The sequence below is a fragment of the Sparus aurata genome, chromosome 5 (assembly GCF_900880675.1).
Source record: "Sparus aurata chromosome 5, fSpaAur1.1, whole genome shotgun sequence".
NCBI lineage: Eukaryota > Metazoa > Chordata > Actinopteri > Spariformes > Sparidae > Sparus > Sparus aurata.
Window position 1 is genome coordinate 6,649,716 of NC_044191.1, and position 25,000 is coordinate 6,674,715.

The following is a 25,000-nucleotide window of genomic DNA, read 5'->3' on the forward strand; positions in this document are numbered from 1 at the left end:
TAACACAAGCCAACTCCTACCTGCTGGTATATGGGACATATGGTTAGCTACATACAGTATCTGATAAACATGATAGCTACGAATCATCTCTTATCTTGGTAAGCTAAAGTTTCCCGAATGCCTTGGATCTAATTTCTCCACCACAAAGCAATCTATCCCATCATTCTCCATCTGGCCAGTTTATCTTATACAAATAAGACTTAAATTTTTCACCTGCTATACTGATATCTTCGTGAGATAGCATGGATACCACTGTGTATGTGTGTCCGCAAATCAGATTTCTGTTACAAAAAGTAAGGTGGGGGAAAGACTCCAAAACTAGAAAAACTCAAATGTTTTTCACCTCGCTGTAGTGGGATGTATGAGGAATGTAAAATACACAAAAACAGAGAAAGACACACAGAGTTTCACTAATGACTTACAATAGGTGGTATGGCAGCAGCTCTCTGTTTAAGCTGTTTCAGGTCCATGGGCTTCTGCAGCGGGGAGGATATGACCCCATCGTGAGTGTAGTTTAGCAGGCTTGGCCTTGGAGACGTCATTCTACACAGACACACACACACAGACACACAAATCAGGTAGTGCCTTTTCCCAAAATCTTTTTCTACTTTTTCCATTTTTTCTAACGCAAATGTTAAAATCTAGAAACAAAAGAACAAACCCTAAAGGACCAGTTCACAAACTGAAAATCCTTTCATTATCTCCATGGAATGTCAACTGAAGATTCGTAGTTGGCAAAATATTTCTGGAGCTTCACAGCAAACAGTGAGGCAGCATTTTCCTACACAACTGAAGTAGCAGATAACTTGTTTTAAAACGTAAAAAAACAACCAAAAGGAATATATGGGATCTGTGTGTGTGTGTGTGTGTGTGTGTGTGCGTGCGTGTCACTGTGGGAGGGATGTAGAATGTAGAATGAGTGATAACGAAGCCTGAGACTATGAAAATAAATTGCAAGTAAAAATCCATATCCATGTCTCGCACAACTGCTGAAAGCACACATCATAATCTGAATCATAGACACAGACACACACTTTCATGCACAACCACACAAAAGTGTATACACTCATATGTGCACACACACACACAGCCTTTGTTTGCTTTGGAAGAGGGCAGCGTTTCCCTTGGCTCTGCCAGTACATGTCGTCTGCTGTCATGGAAAAAAATTAACAAATACCGTGCAAACAGGACTAATCACTCCTCCCACGCACTTTGACACCCATTTCTCTACTTAAAGGCCCATTCACAGACACACACATACGTACACATATCCCATTCATATAAAGTACAAATTAACTCTGTGGCTGATAGAAAAGAGCAATATGTGGTGCACACATAAGTGGCTAGCCAAATACAACAAGGCTTTACAGTGTAGCTAGGCAACTAACAACACTTCAAAACCCTCGCTGCTGTATTATTTGATGTCTGCTATGATAGACCAGAGAAGTAGGACAACCTAGTAAACTGCCATTCAAAAACTAGAAGCACGTCGAGACTAATAATGTCAAGAAGGCCTAATGATGTCATCAATGAAACAAAACAGAAAAGATCGAGTATATAATTTTTATCTAAACGAATGGTAAGTGACTTCTAATTTCCACCTCTTACCTGCTCTTATCTGCGTTGTCTGACTCCTCCACTTCATCAGCACTACAGGTGGCACTAGAGTCACTGTCACCATGGGAGCCTGTTTTTGCCACATGGTCCTTCTTGGAGCTCTTGGTTGAGCTTTTGACATCCTCCATCTCCGCTGGAGTAGGTTTTTTATCTGTGGCATCGCTGGCTGATGTTGGCTGCTCTTTACTGGGCTCCCCTATCTCCGTCTTTATCTCCAGCTTCATGGCCGAGTCTGCGTCTTCCTTGATAGGAGGTTTCTCATCCCCGGCTGGGCCCGAGTCAGACCCAGTGGCCTCCTTGTCCCCGCTGTTGGAGCTGGCCTTTGACCTGCTTGAACCTTCATCCTTAGCCTTGCTGTCTTCTGATGAGTGTGGTGAGGGCAGGCTCTCTGTGTCAGAGCTGTTGTTAGCTCCACCTGGCAGGACCAAAAAAAAAACAGATCAGAAGACAGGACAGAGCTTACACTATCAATCATGTTATATCTCAATGTCCCTTTTTCTTCCATTTTTTCTCCACATATTTCTGCTAAACCAGATTCTTCACAGTGCCAGTCTTCTGCCTAATCAGGTTTCACTGTACAATAAGGATGACCACAAAACCAATTGGGATGATGGGCTTGAATCCCCCAGGGTTTCAACGCTGTATTGTGGAGGTACAGTCTACACAGTATACTTCCATCAACAAACTACAGCAGGACTTTCAGGATAGCCGTCATTGCAGAACACGATTCTCCAGGCTATCAGGGAGCTACTCAAAGAGTTTTATTGTTAAATTACATTATAAACATTCAGTAGCCATTTTATCAGGTACAATTCTACTTCAACAAAGATGATGTTCAGCTTTGATTGCCATTGTCAGATCTTAGTTTTGAGACTAGAGTTTGCAATGAACTTGACATGCTTCTAATATATACTAATAGGCCATAATAACAAAAATCCCCTTATAATTTTTGTAAAGGAGGAATTTGTGGCAGATCTGTCACATTGGAATGCATTCAATTGGTAGGTATACCTAATATCTATACAACTGTTCATAAGTTTGGTATCACCTGTTGATGTTTTTTTTCCTTCAATAATGGCTATTTTAACACAAAAACAGTATGATTCAGACGCCAAATGTATAATTCACGTTAGAAAAATAATTAAATGATGAAAACTTCCAATGTCCATGTCCCTATTGTGTTTTATTTGCAGGACAATGTTCTCTCCTGTTCTGCACAGGAGAGAACATTGTCAAATGAAATTCAACTTTGAATTGGTTTCCCATTCTAAAAAAGCTTAAGTGACCTAAGATTATAACTGAGCCACAACTGTGCCTCGGCAGTCTACTCAGGGGTTAGATTTACTGTGTTTTATCACTCTTTAGCATGTTCAGTTTATATTCTGTCATCTGATCCCAATGGTGCCAACCCTAGACCAATCTCCTGTTTCTATTTTGAAGTTTTAAGAATAGCTTTGCTAAAGTATCATGCTTTTTAATTCCAGCTTGTTATAAGCATTATCAACATTACCAATGTGTGTCTTTCCAATGATTGGTTTTCCCTTATATTCTTAATTAACTGTTATACAGAGAATTCTTTTACGCCTTTCACAGTCGACCAAAAAAACACTACCACCCACTAACATCTGGCTTTTGTCTTTAATGTGAATGGGTACAATTGAAATTCACTACAGTGTCAAATTACTTTGCAGTAATCATTAGTGGCTAATGGGCTCAATCTCTAATGAAATCTGGAAAAATAATGCGTCTAATTCAATTATTGATTAAGACATTTCAAAACAAGTTTTAACGTCTTCGCATGTAGTCTCATGAGGTGTGTGATTTGCTGTTTTATACTATTTCCTGTTTTTCCGGGCGGGATCGTAATGAGAAATGGACTTAAATGGGAAAAGACTCAATCCCTCTATTTGAGCAGGTTTACCAACATCAAAAACTTGCATGTATCTGCTAATTTTTGTGTAAAACAGCATGAGACTTTGTCTGTCCTTTCTCTTGTAAGTCTGGTTATTTTTCAAACCCTTTGTATAATTTATTATTTTTTTTATCTATTTGGATCCAGGAGGAGGATTCAAAAATACCAGTCCTCTCAACCATCTGAGTGTACAGAATCAAGCATTTACGGCAGATGATTTCAAACTTTTGAATAGTAATGTGCATATTAACTAGTTCTGCAAAGGCTTCTATTTTCTTTTCTTAACATCTTACATAAAATTGATCTACATTCAAATGCTGATACAGATCAGCATAACCCCTTCCCTACTGTGCAAATACTAATTATTGGAATAAAACATCATCCTACTCCATTATGCTCAAAAACTCTTCGGTTAATAAATGCAAGTAGCATTGATGTTTTGGCAGTTAGCATTGTGCACGCAGCTCGTTGGATTGGTGTACCTTCTCCATCTTCAGGGGCCTCCTCTTCATTGCCGCTGGCTCCTGAACCCTCCATCTCCTCCTCCTCTGCTGGATATGCGGCAGTGGCCTCCTCATTCTGCAGGGCTTTGCCCCTACGACGGGCCTTTCGTTCCTTCTCCTGGTTCAAAACAAAACACGCGCTAAATTTAAAAAAATGTCCAAGGGCACAAAGGATCTTCAGATGCAGAAGAAAAAACAGACACAATTTTATAGCTTGGTCTTGCACGAAAAGTAATGACTTAATTTTGTAAGCATCACATGGAGAAAATACAGCTCAAAAGCTCTCCTAGTGCTTACCGATTTCATTTTATGCTGCTGCAGAATCTCATCCAGTTTCTGCCTCTTCTTGTAGTTGAAGTAGAAGTTCTTGCACTGTGACACGGTTTTTGATCCCACCATCTTGGCGATGGCTGACCAATTTCTACCATACTGAAGAAGGCCTGGAAATAACAAATGGACAAACAGAAGGATTAGGATACAAACACAAAGACAGAGACAAAGACAGATTGACATAGATGACATTTGGCCTTGCATGACTATATCTCTACTCCAGAGCAAAAGAAATTATTTTTGTAATTGTGAAAAAATAAATATCATGTAAGCTGTGCAGAGTAAAGCTTGTCCATTTTGCCATTTTTTTTTTGGTTTATATACTATGAACAAAATCTCCAAACACAGTCTTGAAGTGCACAATATGCAAGTCGCCTTATGGTAAATCAATAGCCAACAATATTTGTCTCTTTACAGCTGCTAAAACTGTAGAACAACCTGGGAGTTTAGCTCACAATGTAACACAGAGTCCAACTCTCCCAGCAGCAGCATGGTGCCACATGCTGAAATACACAGAATTAAAGAGGGAGAGAGAGGAGTGCTGGCTGAAACGTCGGTCTGACCAATGACATCACAACTTTCTCCACTGGGGTCACCCTGTGTCACATTCTGACTGACTTAGATGTGACCCATTTTCCAAGAAACCCTGGTCCTTTACGCAGTCAATCACATGATTGTGCCTTACACAAGAGTCTACATGCACCCGCTGGGCCAAAGCTGTGATAGATCAACCTGTCAGGAGGAACACACACACGGATACACCACCACTCTATGTGCGCTTAAGGAAGACATGTAAAGAGCAGTCAGTGTGTAAGTGGAAGTGAGAAAGACAGCGTAGAATTTGCTCCTGTGTCCCCCCCTCCCAGAGAGTCTGCTGTTTGCTAAAGGCAGCTCATTAACAGTATGTGTTGTAAGAGGCTTAGCTTACACCACCCACTTGTTTCCTGTGCCAGCCTGACAGGCCCTGGCAACAGCCTCTCAAAGAGTTGTTGGGGTGGGGGGTTGGGGTAGAGGTGCTATTAATTGGCAGAGAGCCAACACTTCCTGGGATAACCTTGGACATGGGTTCAGAGGTCTCTGCATCTCATCGCTTAATGGAGGCAGTAGGACAACAAGCAGAAGTCAGAGCCAAAGGAGAGGACAGGACAGGAGTTTACAGCCCCGTCATTTTAGCTTCACCAGAGAGATGGACTATGATACCAAAGCTTTAGAGAATCATGCTATTAATAAGTTATCTGTTATCTAAGTTGGCTGAAATAAAAGACAGTCTATTGGAGGTTTACAAGTTTAATTTCTAGGATTTTATTCTTGAGACTGTATTTATTTATGTGTACAGGGTAGGGGATTATCATTTTAAATGTATTTTTTTCCCAAGATGTATCATTAACACTTACAAATTCTTCTTTAAGAATATATTTTACAATAATAGCTTGACTTTGTCCTGCTGTCTTTTTGGAGGTTTGGGTTAGACAAGTGAAAATAACATTTACCAAAGATAAAGATAAAGAAGATTACAGAGTACAACAGAAAATACCACCTATCAGGGATTCAACAGTAAACACACAACAAAGCTTGGTGTTTCTTAAATCTGTCTCTATACTCAGGGAACAGGGTGTCACTATTTTGACTTCTAATTTTGAAGATACATACATAAACAAGGCACTGCAAATATCAGGAAGTGTAAAACAAAGTGCCTGCACAGCAGCATATCTAGAGTTCAAACCTTTGAAGCCATATCTATTATATTAACCTCTGCACTCAAACACTACCTAAGTCACACATAAACAACTCATGAGAAAAACAACACTATTGCCATAACAGCTAGAAAATCTCTAGCTCTCATCTCCAAATCTCTTAATGGTGAGGATGTATTAATGCCAGTATAAAAAGCACTGCCATAAAAAGTAAAGGTGATCTTCAAGTCTTAGCTCCTCTTGTCTGAAAGCTGCTGCGCACCAACAACCTGTTGCGCATAAAGAAACCTATCCAAATGTTCAAGTGGAAGAGGTTTATCAGCTGAAATATTCATTGCTGCCACTAAAGGCATTGCTAGGAAAGCTTCTACAAAGAGCAGAGCCGTCAGCATGACTTGCTCCGAGAGGACTGAGACATGTGACTGACACCTATTAACCTTTTACAGCCTCTCACAAGAGGGGAGGAGGGGTCGGCAGACCGCCCTACAAGTCAAACCTGAGTACACACAAACAAACATGTGCGGAGGCAAACAAAGACACAGAAAGTGGTACACATTCAAAGACAAACACTGCACCCAGTGATCCTGAAGCAATAACAATGAAAATAATTTACTGAAGTCAAGGGTTACTCTAGCAAACTACATCCAGTTTATTCCATCACGCTCACAAAAACACAATATCCAGCAGCTCTGCTCAAGTACGGGCCTTAGTTGCTGGAGCAACACACATGGAGCAAAGATCCAATCAGCAGCAGCAATACTGAAGCAGGTGGTAGTCTCACACCCAATCAGGAAACTGTATTCCCTTAAGCTCCTCCCAGAGAAAGTCCAATCAACACCTGGTGCAGCCAGAAAGTGGTTGTTCCTGTCTGTCACATGCCTGTCGCTAGGACCGTCGTCTCGTGGCCCTGCAGTGGATAACACTTTCAGACCGTCTGATCTCTGGAGGGCCAGAGGGGAAGCTCTTCGGGCTGGGCCTTCCGATTCAGAGCAGAGGAGATGAACACAGCTCAGTCTCAGCTCTCCCTGCCAGCTGGCTTGATATTTGAGCCGGTGTTAGGTTGACATGCTCCAAAACAGCACATGCTCCTGGCCTCTCCCCTCCTTTTCCTCTTGTTGTGTCCTCCCTGTGTTTTGTTGAGTGCAGCTCTGTTCTTCTCTGCCGTGTCTCTCCCCAATGGCGGTCGTCTGGGAAGACTTCCACAGGAAAGTGGGACTGTGGGGCGGTGCTCTGCCTCTCTCTCCCCTCATCTGATCTCTCCTCTATCTCCCTTTTTCCCCTCCCTCCCTCCCTCCCTCTCTCTGTCGGTCCGTCCCACCCCCTGCCTCAGTCTGCCAGCAGGCACCACGGCACGCACACATGTGCGCACAGGCACGCACGCAGTCACACACACACACGCACGCGCACACACACCCACACCCACACACACAAATGCATGAGTACACACTCACTCGAACCCTCCCTCTCTCTCTCTCGTTAATACACTTGCACACAGACAAACACACACTCAGTCGGTTCAAGAGTAAACAGAGAGCAGAGAGAGAGAGACAGAAAGAGAGAGAAAGAGAAAGAGAGAGAGAAAGCAGAGCCAAGAGCCAAAGAGACAATGGAGAAAGGGAAAGGATACAGAAGTGGAGAGTAAGCAAAGAGAGAAGAAGGGGAGGGACAGGAGGGGTAGAGGGGGAGTTGATGCTGATACCATTAGAAAGCATAAAGGCTTTCACATTTTTCCTGACTGACCTGCTTTTCATCTTGAATGTGACCTCTCTCCAGTCTATAACAACACCAAGTGAGGGGAGAGACAAAGTGAGTATGTGGGGGGAAAGGGCCACTTGCCAAATCTTCCACAGCTATTGCCAATCTGGGCCGTTGCCACCTCCCATCAAAGAGAGACGGACAGAACGAGAGAGAGCACCAGTGGGAGATAAATACAGAAATACGTAATATGGCATTCTCTACCTGCTGCTCCTTTAAATGGGTTCTTCCAGCAAGCAGAGCAGGGGCCATTATCCAGCTGCCTGCACCCAAGCAAAGCCTGCCAGATTAGTGCACTTACATAAACGGCGACCAAGAGCGGTGCACATGCAAACACACACAGCTTGGTGTGCACAAGCTCAACCTTTACTACACATATCTTACACACACAGGCAGGCAGAAGTGGTGAGTGTATGAGAGAAGCTTTGCAAAGACTGGCTGTCTCTTGTTTGAGGTTGCAGTATTTAAGAGCATTGAAGACAGAGTGATCCATCTAGAAATGTGGCCATGCTATCCTCGAAGGCAGCGTTGGCTGGCGCTGCCATGCTGGAATGATGATGTCCTGGCAGGCACTATAAATGCCATTATTCAGCTCTGTTCAGCTCAAGTGGATCAACACATTAGCATCAGGACACCGAAGCCTCGTTTAAACATATGCTAGCACTTGCAGGGAGAGCACCTTGACAAGCTTATTCAATACTACGTGGAAATGGGGCAGGGGGGGGATCCCTTTTGGCATGTGTTGAGGTGGCTGTTGAAAAACGTCCAGAAGAGCTCCTCCTCTTCGGCCCCAGTGCTGTGGCCGGGGCTCTGGTTATATAAGACATTCACAGAAGCCCCGCTCCCACCGAGTTGCAAGGCTAATCCTCTGGGATGGAGAGCCCCACTAATCCCACTGCAGGAGAATGGAACTGAAGACATTAACCAGGATTACTACACAGGACCGTGTTCAAGCCAGGCCAGCGCCAGTTATGGCAAAATAACCCCTTAACACAAAAAGTTGCACACATACACAGGCCCCAAACAGCAGGAGATACTACACACACACACACAGCACGAGACAGATGCCACAACTCCTCCACACCAAATGTGGTTTCAATATCATATTCAAGGCAAGAAACACTTTACTTCATCTTCTGTTTTGTTTGCAAAGGAGGACAGGTTAAATTAGTCAGAGGCAGAACTAGAGTCACACAAAGCAAGATGACACATCATCTCCAAATGGCCACAAACCAGCAGTCTTGCAGTGAAATTGGTTGAGTCATGAACAGAAAGAAGGACTTGTCATTACAAAGATGATGCTCGTCCACCTCAGAACAACATTTTGAAAATCACCTTTAAAAAGATTTTTAAAAAAGATATAAGATAAGATATTAAACAAAAAAAAAAGAAAAGAAAAGATTTTCATTTGAATGACCCAATAAGGAATCACAAAATGCCAAGATCGATCTTTTCATACATGCCCCTTTCTTTGGATGCATGATGGGGTCCCATCAAGTTCAAGGTGTGGGAAGGTTTTCTGCTTGGCCAATAAATCTCTGAAGAATAATCCCAATAATTGTCCCAGTGTCAACAGTCATGTGATTAAAAACTTTGCTGAGAGTCTCTACCATGATTTGGTGTCATTTACGGAGACACTGCTTCTGTCATCTGCTTTCTGTCTCAGAGTCACACACACACACACACACACACACACACACACACACACACACACAGTCAGTAGTATTCAAGTGCATTCTTTGCTCATTTGATCATCGGCTATCTTATTAATATGGGTAGTGATAAGCAGAAATTATTTTCTTTGGTTGAAATACTGAAGCCTCCATTTGTCATGACTTTTTGTTGTGTCATTGCAGCATTTTTATAATTAACAATATCCCATTCAGTTCTCCATATGCAGATTTTAACCACCAATCTCTGAAATTGTTTGATTTAATTCTTAATGTAAACATTTACACTTTCAATAATTCACCAGGTTAAGGTTTTAGGTTCCTTGTACAATCAATAGAGGAATCAAACAATTAGAGAGCATTCGTAAATATCTACTTAACTGTTGGCAGCACCCATCACTTCTACCGTATGACAGATTAGAACCAGATCTGACTGTCAATCTGCTGTGACAGATCAGTGGGAAATCCCTGTCCACAGAGGAGTACGCATTAGAAACCACTGAGAGTGGGGGGCTCATTATTAACTCAGTAACTAAGACACAAAGACTGCATGCAACTAACACAATCAAACACGCTCAGGAGACAGGCAGTGTCAGTGACCTCTGTGGATCAGCCACAGGCTTCTGGGTAATCTTCAGTCAGATACAATAAACATGCTGAGTTAATGACTGCTTCATCTGCAGAGGCTGGCTGATAAGAGGCAGACTTTACAGCCTACTTGATAAAAAGACAGGCTGCCTTGACCCAGAGAGACGGGGAAACAGCTCCAAAGAGCAACAGACTGACAATGACACGCATAGGCAGCACGTGGTGGTTGCTGCCTCACTAACAGGAAGTCACAGCCACATCACTTGTCTATGCTAAAAAAAAAAAAAAAAAGAAGCTTGAGCTGCTTCTTGTGCTCTGTCCTTTGGCACCTTTATTATAATGCACAGGTACTGCGATTAAGTTACACTTCACGGGGAGAAGAAAGGTTAAATGTTTATTACCTTTTTTGGCAGTTTCCATCTCTTCTTCAGTCCAGCGAGAGCTCTCATTCATCTCCAGATTGGCTGGTTGAAAAAAAAAAAAAGAGAACAACCAAGTTAGAGAAGGCGGGAGGAGGGGTGGAGGGGGTTGGGGGGGGGGGGACTGGCAGTTGTCACAAAGTCAGTTAGGGAGTGACTGACACGAGGAAAGGAAAGAGAGAGAGAAATTAGAGAAGAAAAAAGTATGAGACGGTGGGGGTGGCAGGGTGACTTGGGTGGCTTGCCAGTGAAGCACTGCAGCATGGGTCGCCAAGGACTGTTTGTTTTAGATGGAGGAAGCAGGAAATACAAGGAGAGAAGTCAGTTAATGATTATAGACATAACAACTGGCTTCTTTCCCTGCACAGGTTGTAAGCTAGGCCGACCCTGGCCCTGCCTGGCAGACAGCAGGGCAGAAGCCTGTGCTTATGTGTCCTCTACATGGCCCTGTGAAGGGCACAGTGGGGCAGTAAGCACTGCTGCCAGCAGGGGAACAAACAGCAGTGGAGGGGGGCTGCCAATGAGAGCCCCCACAGCCCGAGCCACCTGGGGATTCCCTGTAACTGAACCTGTGCTGCAGGAGTGACTGCAGTATATACACACACAACTGCTGAGACATCAAAAAACGCTGATAGCCTGCAGTGAGTGTTAGTGTGTGCATGGCTGACTTACCATCTGCAAGGAGCTGAACAGGGGGACACTGCTGACACACTGAGTATTCTGTCTTTAAATAATACTTTGTCTTTTGCCAACAGATTAGAATTAAACTATAGATCTCCTGCAATGACAGTTTTTCACTGGTCTGATTTGTTATTATGCCTCTCATATTTAGTTTCACTCAAAAAGTGGTGAGTGCATGACTGAATGTGAATAAGTGAATGGAGACAAACGGAACAACAGTGCACTCTTGTGGTGTGGGGCAGAAGGCCACAACTAGATCAAAGGTGACAAATCAATCTTGTGTGATCAGAGTAAAATACTTGTAATTTAATCCGCTACTGCTGAAATCCTCCTGACAGGAGATATCCTTATAATAAATATGAAATAAAAATGAATGTAGTGGGTGTTAATCACACATATTACTAAGGTTAACAAGACAGTTAATTCCCAAATCCAAACTACACGCTTCTCTTACCTGTAGTGCTATTTATCCATCTAGATTGTTTTGGTATAAGTTGTTGAGTTTTGGAGATATCAGCCGTAGAGATGTCTGCCTTTCTCCAAAGTAATGGAACTAGATAGCACTTTATTTTTTTATCATTCAAATAAAGTTGAAAAACTCAACAGCAATGTCTCTTTCCAGAAATCATGACCCAGATACTGATGATAATTCAAAGTAATTGTTGTGAGCAGTTTTATGTAGTAACTATTTTATTTTCTTCTGAACATCTGCCAACTAGGGATGCACGATATATTGGCCTTCATATCGGTATCGGCCGATGTAAGTCATCGGTCTTACATTGACATCAGTCCATTGAGCAAAACTGGTCCGATGTTAACAACCAGTGTCTGTTTCAATCTAGCTCTTGCTCTTTGCATCAGGACAGCGCAGCTGTGTTTTTTTTAGGCCACACAGAATTTGTGATGCAGCAAGTGATTTACATGCAGAAGACGAAGGTGAAGTAACGCAAATTACAGTATGTAATACTTGCAACGTCGAATCAATGCAAAGAGGATGCCGTGTCAAACCCTTCAACACCATCAATTTGATCACTCATAGGAAGAACTGCCATCCATAACTTCAAAACCAATATCAGGGGCAAGCTGACAGCCTAAAACACCAACAGCAGCAGTTGGGAGCCTAATACAGCAAGCGCTCAAACAAGAAAGAAAATGTAGTCAAACACAAAGACAAACATGGAGATGATTGCACTTAACCAACCATTTTCCATAGTAGAGAAACAAGGATTTCACCAGTTGATACAGCACACTGAGCCCTGCTACAGCCTTCCAAGTCGCCATCATTTTTGGCGTCTCCCTCCCTGTTTTGCACGACATTGTAGCTACGCATATTCAGAAGTTGTTAGACGGCAGTGTGAGTGACATTAGCTTCATGAAGGATATTTGGAGCTCCGATGTAAGTCAAACGAATATGTTAAGCCTTACTGCTCAATGGATCGATGATAACTTTGAAATTAAAAGAGCGCAAGAGTTTCCAGGCTTGCACACGGGGACTGCCATAGCTAATGCATTTGATAGCATGTTGAATTCTCATTGGAAAATACTGACAGAGAATGTGTCCGTTGCAATTTGTGAGCAAATGAACTGCTTGATATTAAAAGCTTGGGCTGCATGGCTAATATACTGCAGCTCACAGTAAACAAAGTAAACATTAAGCTGTAACTAACCTGGTTAGCTAGCCTCTTTCCCATGAGCAGGAGCACACATCTTTCTACGCAGATAATGAAAAAAAAAGTTCCAATATAAAATTGCTCACAACAAGGTCCGTGGATTATCTCAAGTAGCTGGGCCATGATTTATGTAAAGAGACATTGCTGTTGAGGTTTCACTCCTGTATTTTTTGGCACCACAAGCAATTTATTTCCATCATATTGGAGATAAGGCAGACTCCAAAACAAAAAGCACTACAGGTAAATAGTAGGGATGTGCATCTTCAACACTGAGGCGATGCGATATGCATCTAGATACACTGCCAACGATACGATACATTAAAGATTCATATAAAACAACCACCGATAAGATACGATACGATTCTCCCACCTACTGCGATACAGTGCAATACAGTACAATTTGGTTTAACACAATGCGATACAGTGTGATACGATGCGATGCAGAAGAATATTGTACAATGGAATACAAAGTGGTGCAGATAGTTCATGTTCATTCTTTATTTCTACAGTGTGCTTCACACTTTCAACAGGGACAATGGGAAACTAAACTCTAAGCAGTGCTGCCTTTTGGCAGATTGTACAGATTGACACACATGTTGTCACTGCGCCAACTTGTTTGAAATGGGTCCATATCTCCAATCTTCCTCCTCCTTTTTTTCTTTACATCTTTAAGCTCCATGTTGCACCTAAACTACACAATCAGTGATGCCAGTAACGTGTTACCTTAATCTGACCACTACGAGTAATCTAAAGTGTTAATATTTCCAAACCAGTAATCAGATTGAAGTACTTATTCAAGTCACCGTGCCTTACTATTATTTTTGTCACTTTCCTTCGTAAAAATATATATTTTTGCTTTCTTCTTGCGTCTCGGTGAGTGACGTCATGTATGCGAAAAGTCACGTTTTCAGCACGAGGACAACTCACGTGTAACCACGCAGCGACACAAACACCTCTCTGTCACATTAACGCCATGTCGCCGCTTCAGGCGAGAGCTTAGATTGGTTGTGCTCCCTGTGTGTTTAATCGCGGCACGGCACATTTTACAGATGGCATTTCTCAAGCTGACCATCTCTTTATAAAAGCCGAAGTGTCCACAAACACCAGACTTGTGAGTGACCGGCGAGTGTATCTCTTCTTCATCCATGCTTACTTTCTCTCTGACCGGCTCTGATTTCCAGCCTGCTGTTTGGTGCTCTGCTCACCCCGCCTCCAACTCGCGTGAGACGTGACTCTGGCTGAATTGGCCGATCGCGGCCGTGGTGATGAGAACGGAAACAAGCGCTTGGTCCTACTTCTAAATTAGTTTATTTTAAGTATAGATACGAGTCGGATTTTATCGATGCAGAGATTTTATACACGATACATCGAGTTCATCCGGATTTTTTAACCGATGCACACTTCTGTCATCGATGCAACCACATCGTTAATGTTCATACGGATGCACCGATACGAATCGGTGAATCTCACCATCCCTAGTAAATAGGTATGTTTGATTTTGGGGTGAATTGTCCCTTTAACTATTTATCCACATCACCCTCTCCAAATACAGTATTACAATGTGCCTGTAGCTGCATGATGGATTTATGCGCATGTTAAAATAAACAAAATAACCAGAGGAGCAACTGGCACTAATTTGGTGCAGTGCAGAGATACTGACCGAGCTCATTGTTGAGTGGCGGTGTGGTGGTCTCCTCTACTTCACTGGTCATAGAGCGGGTGATGCGGCCCTTGCGTCGCCCCTGGCTGTTGGCTGTGCGTCGACCCTTGAAAGCAATAGTGGGCTCTTTGTCCTCGGCATCTTCTCCAGAGGTGTCATCCCTGTGTTTGGGAAATGTCAACAGAGTCAGCAAGATCGTTTGAAGGTGAACATATGATGGGTCGCTGAGTTAATGCCCAAAACACAGTTTATTCTCAGGCAGCATTGTAGGACACTGATGATAAAAAAATTTATTAAAGTAGAAATAGTTGTTATTAACCCAAAAATTATGCCAATGCCAACTCACTGAGGCCTTCCAGTTCATGTCATGGATTTTCTTGAAACTTCTGATAAATTTGTGGACTTTGAAAAATCCTATTGCTGTAATCCTAGTACTTTATAGAGGCAGCATAACCCTGACTTGCTGCTCACTATACTCTTTGCTGTAGCCATCTCTGGCTATAGCAACCAGCTGCCCATGGTGAGTAGCTCAGTTAGCCAAGGAGCCGAGCCAAGTGGCCCTATTAGCTGAGAGGAGACTGCCCAACCCGCAGTCTTGGATGACTGGGGCACCCTGGGCAACAATACTCCCAAGCAGCCTCCAAGTGAACACAGCCAGACAACAGAATGGGACTTAACACAGCTTCTGAGACCTACGGAGGTCAGTCTGAAGACATGGAATACAGGACAGAGGTGATTAACAGCAGCTCTGACCAGGACTATTACTCCTGGGTTGAGACGACGTGGCAGGTGGGGACAGGAGAATTAAGGGAGCAATTTAGATCATCTTAGTTCAGTAAAAGACAGAAACTTGAAATCAGAAGTTGTATTGCAAGTTTTTCCTAATTTGAATCAAGGGTCACAAGGCTCAAGGGGACATCAACAGAGGATGTTGCTCACTGTAGAGAATGTAAAGCCCACTGAGGCAATGTGATTTTGATTTTGGCCCATATAAATAAAATGTATTTGATTTGGGTCCGTGTATCATCTGATCATTCAATTATTCCATTTAATCTGGCAAATGAAAAACGAAAAAACAAGTAAATATTTCGTTTTTCTGTTTTTCTGTATGCACCAAACATTGAAAAATTGTGTTTATTTTCCCATTTACAGACCCAAACGGAAAATATAATAAACAAGGAAACCCAAATGAAATAAGGAATCTAATTTTCATTTTCTGTTATCGAAATCAGCCGCACCTTTTTTTCAGTGCGCAAATGCACTAACATTTACGGTAATCGCACTGAACCCGCTCTGACTGTGGGTCAGACTGCAGTGTGGCATCAGAATCATGAAACATACGAGACTTTTACAGTCATTATTCCCGACAGTAGCGTCACATCATGGTGATAGGCCCCGGTGCAAATATTTTTTTGTGCCCCGAAACACAAGCGCACGCTCGTGCACACTGCACGCACACACACACACACACACACACAGCCACCGTATTACAAAATAATAGCCAGGTTTCAATTAACCGCAGTCAGTATCACACTGATGATCGCCATGGCTCCAGTGCAGCAAAAAATAAAAAGTATGACTTGAAATTCAAACTTTCTGTCGTAAAATATGCAGAGGAAAACTCGGGAGAAGCAGCTGCTAGACATTTCTCTGTCGACCCCAAGAAAGTGAGAGATTGGTGAAAAAATCTAACTGAGCCTCAGCGTCTGTCTGAGGAGGACAGCAACATGGCCAGGCTGCCTGCTGGTGGGAGGAAGAAGGCTAGCGAGAAGTTTGAGATAAACATGCGGGAATGAATTATCAGCAAACGGGCACGCCACGAGAGTGTCCCGCAAAATGATCAGGAACAAATGTAAGCCACCGTGAATGACAGCAGAGATGAGGAGTTTGCAGCGAGTGCTGGTTGGCTGAATCGTTTTCCCCGCCGCAACAACTTCACTTGCAGAAGGATGCCAGAGAATTCACTGAGAAGCTGGAGAAGTTTGTGACATTTTCATCCCAGATTTTTGAGAGGAAGGAATTAAACGCCTGTCCCAAATAAACGCCTGGTCTGTTCAGTGATTGAAACAAATAAACGCCCCGGCTATTACTTGGTATTGTACGGTATAACTCTCCGGGGAGAGAGACTTGCATCACAGTGCTCAGCTGCAGACACACAAAGGTGACGAGACGCGACTCATCATGACTGACAGGCATCAAGGCCACTCAGCGTTACCATACCGACCCGCCCCCAGATATTTCATTCACAAAAACAGGGCCTGTGGCAATTCTGAACAGCTGTTTTTTTTCTTCTTTTTTTTTTGCTTCCTTCATGCGCCCCTGATGACGTCTGGGCCCCGGTGCAAGTTGCACCACCGATACTTATACCACTGATTCCCGGTAATAAACTGAAGGTATCACGAAGAATCCTTCCGGATTTCAAAGTAAAAGACGACGTGAGAAAAAAAAAACAACAACAAAAAAACAATGTTTCCATAAATACTCCAAGATTCATTTACTGCCAAACTAAGTACATCCTAGAATACTTGTATAACTAGTATGAAGTACTTTTACTGTGTACTTTTCGAGTAATAGCTACTTTGTCAAAATCCTGAACAAGATTAATGATATTTCACCTAACTTTGATGTGGAATAAAAAACTTATTTTCAATAAGGAGTCCAAGATTCATTTACTACCGAACTAAGCACTCCCTAGACTACTTGCATGAATAATATGATGTACTTTTACTGTGTACTTTTCAAGTAATACTTTGTCAAAATCCTTAACAGAGAACAAGAATAAGTATTTTTGCCCAAATTTGATGTTTGAACAGATGTTGAAGGTGAAGACCAAAAAGGTCCCGGTGGTGCTAGGAGCATTGGGAGCTGTGCCCCCCAAACTGGGAGAGAAGCTCAAGCACTTTCCAGGGGCAACATCAGGGCAGAACCCTCAAATTCAAGCTTGAAAAAAAAAGGAAAAATCCAAGAAAGACATACACCAATCACTCACATAGGGCTGAGAGGGAGGTTTTGTAATGATTACACATTCATAATACATCAATAACAACATACTTTTAAATAATCTTGTAAATCTATCAAATCATTAGCTTTATTAATTATGATTTCACAACATGATAGAGGTGCAATGTAATTTTTTAATGACTTGCTACTCATGAATCCAAGTTTCAGATTTTCACACTGTTGGAGGAAATATCAGATCTTTGAGGGAGCAACACCACAGTCTAATGATACTCTGTTACATGTACATTTCTACGTCATCAAATGTGGGCAAAAATACTTATTCTTGTTATCAGTTAAGGATTTTGACAACGTATTACTCGAAAAGTACACAGCAAAAGTACTTCAATGTCATTTTCCCCATGTCGTCCTTTACTTTGAAATCCGGAAGGATCCTTCGTGATCCCCTCAGTTTATTTCTGGGAATAATTACTGTAAAAATCTCGTATGTGTCTTGGGTCTGATTGTGAGACTGCAGTCTGACCCAGTCAGAGCGGGTTCAGTACGATTACCGTAAATGTTAGTGCATTTGCGCACTGAAAAAAGGTGCGGGTGATTTTACCAAGCAAACGCGAACCACGGCTGGCTGACCACAGTATATTACGCGACCAAAGATTTTTTTCTACCCCCAATGCTTTATTGAAAACGTAATTAGCGACCAGAGGTACCAGACTGTACATTGGGCATGCGCAGGCTTGGGGAGTAACGGACTACATGTAACGGCGTTACGTAATTAGGATACAAAAAAACAGTAACTGTATTCCGTTACAGTTACAGAAAAAAAAGCCTTAATTTGATTACAGATACATCTGGAAAAAAAATGGGATTATTAGTTGGATTACAATTAAAATATATGATGATGAATGATGAATAAATGTGAATGAATTAATCTAACACTTGCCAATGCGGCAATGCCGTATTTACGCGCGCACACATTACTACAGTTCACTACAAGTCAGTCACAACGACGCTCTGCTCTCAGGTGAAGCCAGACGGCTCATTATGGACTCGAGCGCTAGAGAAAAAAATGCTTTCACTGCGTGGAAATTTCGCCATTACTTTGTTTCTAAAGAAGTAAGAGGGAACAACATCACTGTACAGTGCAAGCTATGCCTCCCAGCTGTGCACACACTGTCATCGTCCAAGGACACCACATCCAATTTAAAGAAACATTTAATGGTAAGCGAAACTGCGAACGTTAGCTAGCTACACAGAAATTATGTTAGCTAAAGTTAACATTAGTTAGCCTGCTAACCAGACTGTCATTGTAACAACTACTACTGCTGTTGCTGCTACTAGGTGTTACTACTGGGTCTGTGGGTGGTGCTGCTGATGACCGGGTTGGTACGTGTTTAGGTTTTTGGTAGTTTTGAAGTCTCGTTTTGGTTCGCTCCCGTTTGCCCTGTTAAAATGAAGACATTACATTGTTAATACAAACTCAATACTTCCTGTGTCCGTCTCAAATTAAAAGTCCTCTAACATAAATAGCTCAGTACGCTTTTATTGTGAAACATTTGCACGGACTTCATCGTGGAAAACTCGTTGACTTTCGAGGGCCCCATAGGCACTTAAAATGTAGCTACTGCCACCTTGTGAGGCTTGTACATTACAAAATTGCCTGAAACACCTGCAGTGACTGAAATGGGTCACTAACACTTTAGATCACAACAAGGTATTAAAATAGCATGATTATATTAGGAAATTGTATGGGTAATTTTGGGGGACAAATAAGTGACACACATCCTATATGTGGGGGTGTTTTACAACTGCTATTACTAGAAATAGGCCTAGTAGTCACAATAACACTAATAATAATTGTTACTATTATTATTATTATTATTATTATTATTATTACTACTATTATTGTAATATGTGATGTAATTCTTGAATACAGCAGAATAGTTAGTAGTCAATGAATAAAACTGAATAAATCTAACATACCCTACAATTAATTACATTTTTAATTTGCTTTATGTGTTCCTCAGAGGAAGTCTTTATTTGCATTTGTATTGAGGTAATCCAAAAGTAACTTAAAGTAATCAAGTTACATTACTTTAATATTGTGGTACTTGGATTACGTTACTGAGTACATTTTTTAACAGGTAATTAGTAACTGTATCGGACTACATTTTTAAAGTAACCCTCCCAACCCTGGGCATGCGCAAAGCAGAAATGTACCGTGGGAAATGGTATAACAATAACAGAAAATGGAAATGAGATTCATTATTTCGTGTTGGTTTCCTTGTTTATTATATTTTCCGTTTTAGGCTGAAAATAGGAAAATATACACCAGTTTTCAATGTTTGGTGCATACAGAAATACAGAAAAACGAAATATTGATTCGTTTTTTCGTTTTTCGTTTGCCAGATTAAATGGAATAATTGAATGATCAGATGATACACGGACCGATTTGTATGGTTGTATTTTAATGTTTACTAGGTGAAATTGGTGGAAAAATATTTCCTTTTGACATTTTGTTTTTTCACAGTTTATTTTGTAAATTCATAAGAGTTGAGAACTCTAAGGGGGCTATCAGACTATCACCTCACAAACTGGTATTACATGACATATGGGCCAGGGCTACCAGGTTAATATGCTAACTTCCGCAGAAATCTGAGCAACACAGTACATAGATGTCTTTTAACCCAATGAGCTGAAGTTCAAAGCTAACAACAAAAATGTGCCACTACTTAACTGCAGGTTGCAATGTACACTTTGGGATATCATTCAAAATCCTAAAGATCATACTCTGTTCAATAAAATAAAAATAAACCAATAATAGCAATACAATCTTTCCTGTGCTATCAAAAACAACTCAAAAACAAACGAGGACCAAATATGATCGTATATACACAGATACTGCTTTTACTTTATTTTTTTCTCAAAGATAATTTATCGAGTGTCAGCACTATGGCATGCCAGGAGACAGCCACTGAGTTTGAACCCACTGCACCTCCATTCATCTTCCCACAGCTCTATTAATCTTGCTGAGAGGAGCCGGTTGGGCCCTAAATATAGTCGAGCCAGCTGTGCCAGGGACAGGCAGGCAGCAGGGTGTGCTGGGAGTCACAGAGTCCCCTGGCCTCGCCTCTTAGCAGAGAGGCAATGCTTCATTATCATCTTATAACCCGACACAACTGCTAATAAAAATGACCGGCTCTTACTTCAAGCTACTATACCTCAGCTGACATCATAATAAAGTGCATGAATATAGACATAGATGATTCATCTATTAATTTTCAGGCACCAAAATGCAGCGTTATTCCATCTGCTGTTTTGCCTCCATTGCTTGCAGTGCCTGAAAACACCTACTCCTCCAACTCTGCACCCACCTGCACCCACACACACACACATTCCTTCTAATACACTGACATTTCATAATGACAACTAGGCTAATCGCACTCCTTATTTTCCCCACCCAAAAAAATACAAGACTAGCAAAATATGAACAGATTTAAAAATGAAACTTGGCACAGTATTGGGAAGGAGAAAAGCATAAACAGGAAAACAGCTGTTTTAATAAGGAGACCAAATGGATGTTGGATTCGCTGTAGGTGGAAAGTCTGGCTGGACATGAGGACGTGAGAGCTTGAGGGTTACAGAATGACTGGATTTCCAGACCTGTTCCCCTCAACCAAACTTTCTCCTGCTGTGTTTGCTGAAGCTTGACCTGGAACTATTCTAAAAATGTATGTTGGAGAAATGTGAAAGTGAGAAGATTTTTGAGTGACGTTCAGTGTCTCATTCTTCTTGATCTGCCGGTTTGCTATTCTAACCAATCACTGAAGGAGATCATGGTTGCAGCACGCAACATTATGTTAGAAATATTTGAAGGTTTACCAAGTAAAAGCAGTAACTCACTTCATTCCATCCTCCTTGTCTTCAGCTTCATTTTTTTCTTCATCCCTATCTCCCTCCTTCTCTTTCTCCTCCTTCTCCTTGTCCTCCTGGCTGTTCCGGTGCACTTGTTGCTGTTGTTGCTGCTGCTGCTGGCCGTGCTGCGACAAGGGAGACAGAAGAAAGGTACAGCATTAAAAAGAGGAAAGGCTTTCAACAAAAACCTTGACCTCTCCTGTAACCTACAACAAATTAGACACATTAACTTCAATGTGTTGACCCACAAACATAAACACGGATGCAATTATCACCTAAATAATTTCACGGAGATAACAATCAATCTACTGACCTAGGAAAGGGGGGAGAACTGTTAACAAGTAATAAAAGGTGACTTTTTCACTTCTGCAGATTCCTCCAAATGTTTCTGTAACAAAGAGCCACAGTTGATCTCTTTTGACCACAGACATCTTATGCTTCTTAGCAAACAGTGACTGAGGAGGCATTTCCTGTGGCACATCTCTAATCCAAGACATAGCTGCCGACGGCGTGATGTCTAGCTGGCGTCTTGATGAGATAACATGAAAAACTGCACCATGAAGTTGCGAAGCATATAAAAACAAACATTCAAATAAAAAGATTCCTATCTGACATTTCTAAAGATGTGGGTTCACTTGTTTAAAGTAAAGAAGTACCAACCTGAAACACCCTTGTCATTTTCTGCATAGGCAAAACAAAACAGGATAAGAAAGTTCCCTAAATATGCTCTTGAAGCACCCAGAACCACTTCCTCACCAGTTTCCTGCCTGTCTGGGCTTTTAGGGTTAGGGTTCAGATTAGCACAGACATGCAGTCTCACCAAAAAACTTAAACACTGCTTTATACTGACTAAGAATCAGAATCAGAAATACTTTATCGATTCCCAAGGGGAAATTGCTAGTGTTACAGCTGCTTTGTCTTCATCTTTGTTTAACCCTTTACAGCATATTTGCCATGAAAACAAACACACTAAATGTGGTTAAGATTTCACTCAACAACTAGCTGCCAGCTATTAAATTATCTGCCAACTTTTCTGGTGATCAACTGATAAATATTTTAACAAAAAAAAGGAAACATTCTTTCCAGCTTCTTAAATTTGAAGAATTTCTGTTGTCTCCTTTTCTAAGACAGTAAACTGAATATCTTTGTGTGGACAAAACAAGACATTCGAGGATGTCATCTTTAGCTTTGGGAAATGATGACTGACGATTGACAACATAATGTCTATTCGCAGTAGCAGTCATCAAGGTCAAGGTCAAGGTAAACTTTATTATCCCACAAGTGGGAAACTCATGTGGTCACCATTGCACATTACAAACAACAACAGAACAGACCAAATAACAAGAACATGAAAAGACATGACAGGCATGTGTGAATAAATAAAATAATTGAATGTTCATTTGAAATAGTTTAAAATACTTAGAAATTGTTTTGTCTACTGTTGTACAGTCTAATTGCTGTAGGCACAAAAGACTTATTGTACCTTGTGGTCCTAATTTTCCTCTGCAGGATTCTGCCACTTGATCTGCTACTTCTTAAAAAACTCAGGTGGAGAGGATGGGTTGAGTCGTTTAAGATTTGATCTATCTCATTTAAACTGAGGTCATTGTGCAACTGAGCGACAGATACTTGATCAACTCCAATGATCCTACTGGCTATTTTGACTACTCGTTGCAGTTTCTTTTGATCCTGAATATACATGTTCCCAAAGGCACAAATAAGTCCGAAGGATAAGACACTCTGCAAGAGAGATTGGTAAAACATCTGAAGAAGGCAGCTATCTATCTGAAAGTGTTTCAGTTTCCTAAGAAAAAACATCCTCTTCTGCAATTTTCTGGTCTTATTTTGTGCACATTCTTTGAATGTCAGTTTGTTATCGATTTCAACACCCAAATATGTATATGTTGAGACCGGCTCTACTACTTCACCACTAATATTTGAGGGCGGAACTATAATTCCGTTTTTGTTAAAATCTAAGACCATCTCTTTTGTTTTCTTCGCATTAAAACTATCTGTACACCATTTCATAAAACCTTGCATTTCCCTTTCAAAACCCTCTAGGGATGCAGTGTTAGACCCACTAATGCTGTATCATCAGCATATTTAAAATAAGTGTGGTCTGAGGAGGCTGCTTGACAGTTATTAGTGTATAAGGTGTATAAAATAGGGGACAGGACGCACCCTTCTGGTGCCCCTGTGTTTATGGCTTTTAGGGATAAGACGCATGAATTGAATTTGACTTGTTGACAACTGTTAGTCAGAAAGTCATAAATCCACAAAACTATTCTTGGATTTACCCCGAGGTGTACCAATTTCTTTACCATCAGGTGCGGTTGGATTGTGTTGAAGGCACTGCTGAAGTCTATGAACACAATCTTGACAAGACTCTTTGCCTGTTCAAGGTGCTTATGTTGTTTGTCAAGGTCAGCAGTGCATCTTCAACCCCTCTCTCCGCACGATATGCAAATTGGTTTTGGTCTAAAAGTGGTGAGACCTCACATAAGAGCTGTTTCAGAATAATTTTTTCAAAACATTTAATTACTGTAAATGTAAGGGCAACAGGGCGCAGGTCATTAAGTTCCCTGGGTTTGTTGTTTTTGGGCACGGGCACGATCAGAGATTTTTTCCACAGACAACGAACTACGCAAGTGTCTATTGACAGCTGGAACAGCCTTTGAAAGGGCTGTGCCAGCTGATCTGCACACATCTTTAATGTCCTGCTGCTAATACCATCGGGCCCACTTGCTTTACGGGGATTTACATGTCTGAAATAAGACTTGACATCATCTATAGAAATGTCAATGTCCACACACTTCATACCACTGATTTCTCTATGAACCAAATCCTGTTCAACCCTAAAATCATGTATGTCAAATCTACAATTAAAATCATTCAAATCATTGGCCATATCAAGTTCATTATCCACTGCCATGAGATATTTTTTAGGATTGTATCCTGTAATTGCCTGAACCCCCTGCCATGCTCTCCTAGCATCATATCTAAAGAAGCTTTCTAATTTAAGTTTATATGCTGCTTTACATTCTCTGATCATACTTTTTATGTTTTTCTGCACTGTCCTTTTCTCTTCTCTGTTTCCACCTGATTTAAACAGTCGCTTCTTTTGGTTAAGAAGTTGTTCTAATTCTGGGGTTACCCAGGGCTTGTTGTTGGAAAACATCTTAACATTCTTTCTGGGAATAATTGCGTCCTCGCAGAATGTTATGTACCCAGAGATGGCAAGCGCCGCATCATTGGCATTTTCAGTCCCGTCGGTCACTACATTCCAGTCCGTGCACTCCAGACAGTCTCGCAGTGCCTCGGTTGCATCAACAGTCCAGCTCTTAACCTCCACCTTTCTGGCTTTCTCACGACGCAGCCGGGACACATAAGCGGGCATCAGTTTAATCATGTTGTGATCCGAGTTCCCAAGACCGGGCAGTACTTTAGGGTAGAAGGCGTCATGGATATTTCCATAGCATTGGTCGAGGCAGGCTGTATTACGAGTGGGACAGGTGACATATTGCTGGTATGTGGGTAAGTGCTCTTTTAGGCTGCATAGATTGAAGTCCCCCGTCACAAACGTCGCAGCATCTGGAGCCTCTGCCTCCGCCTGAGCTACAAGTTCGTGGAT

General features: G+C 41.6%; 1 protein-coding gene across 6 annotated transcripts in view; it reads right to left on the reverse strand.

The window, feature by feature from the left end:
• Positions 1-25,000, reverse strand: part of ncor2 (nuclear receptor corepressor 2) — a 143,279-nt gene that overhangs the window by 36,869 nt on the left and 81,410 nt on the right. For all 6 annotated transcript variants that reach the window (XM_030417952.1, XM_030417954.1, XM_030417950.1 and 3 more), the window contains exons 15-21: positions 21,358-21,494; positions 14,500-14,660; positions 10,471-10,533; positions 4,330-4,472; positions 4,012-4,150; positions 1,609-2,032; positions 423-543 (exon numbers count right to left, since the gene is read on the reverse strand). In XM_030417952.1, coding sequence (XP_030273812.1) covers positions 423-543; positions 1,609-2,032; positions 4,012-4,150; positions 4,330-4,472; positions 10,471-10,533; positions 14,500-14,660; positions 21,358-21,494 — 1,188 coding nt within the window. The remainder of the gene's footprint in view (positions 1-422; positions 544-1,608; positions 2,033-4,011; positions 4,151-4,329; positions 4,473-10,470; positions 10,534-14,499; positions 14,661-21,357; positions 21,495-25,000) is intronic.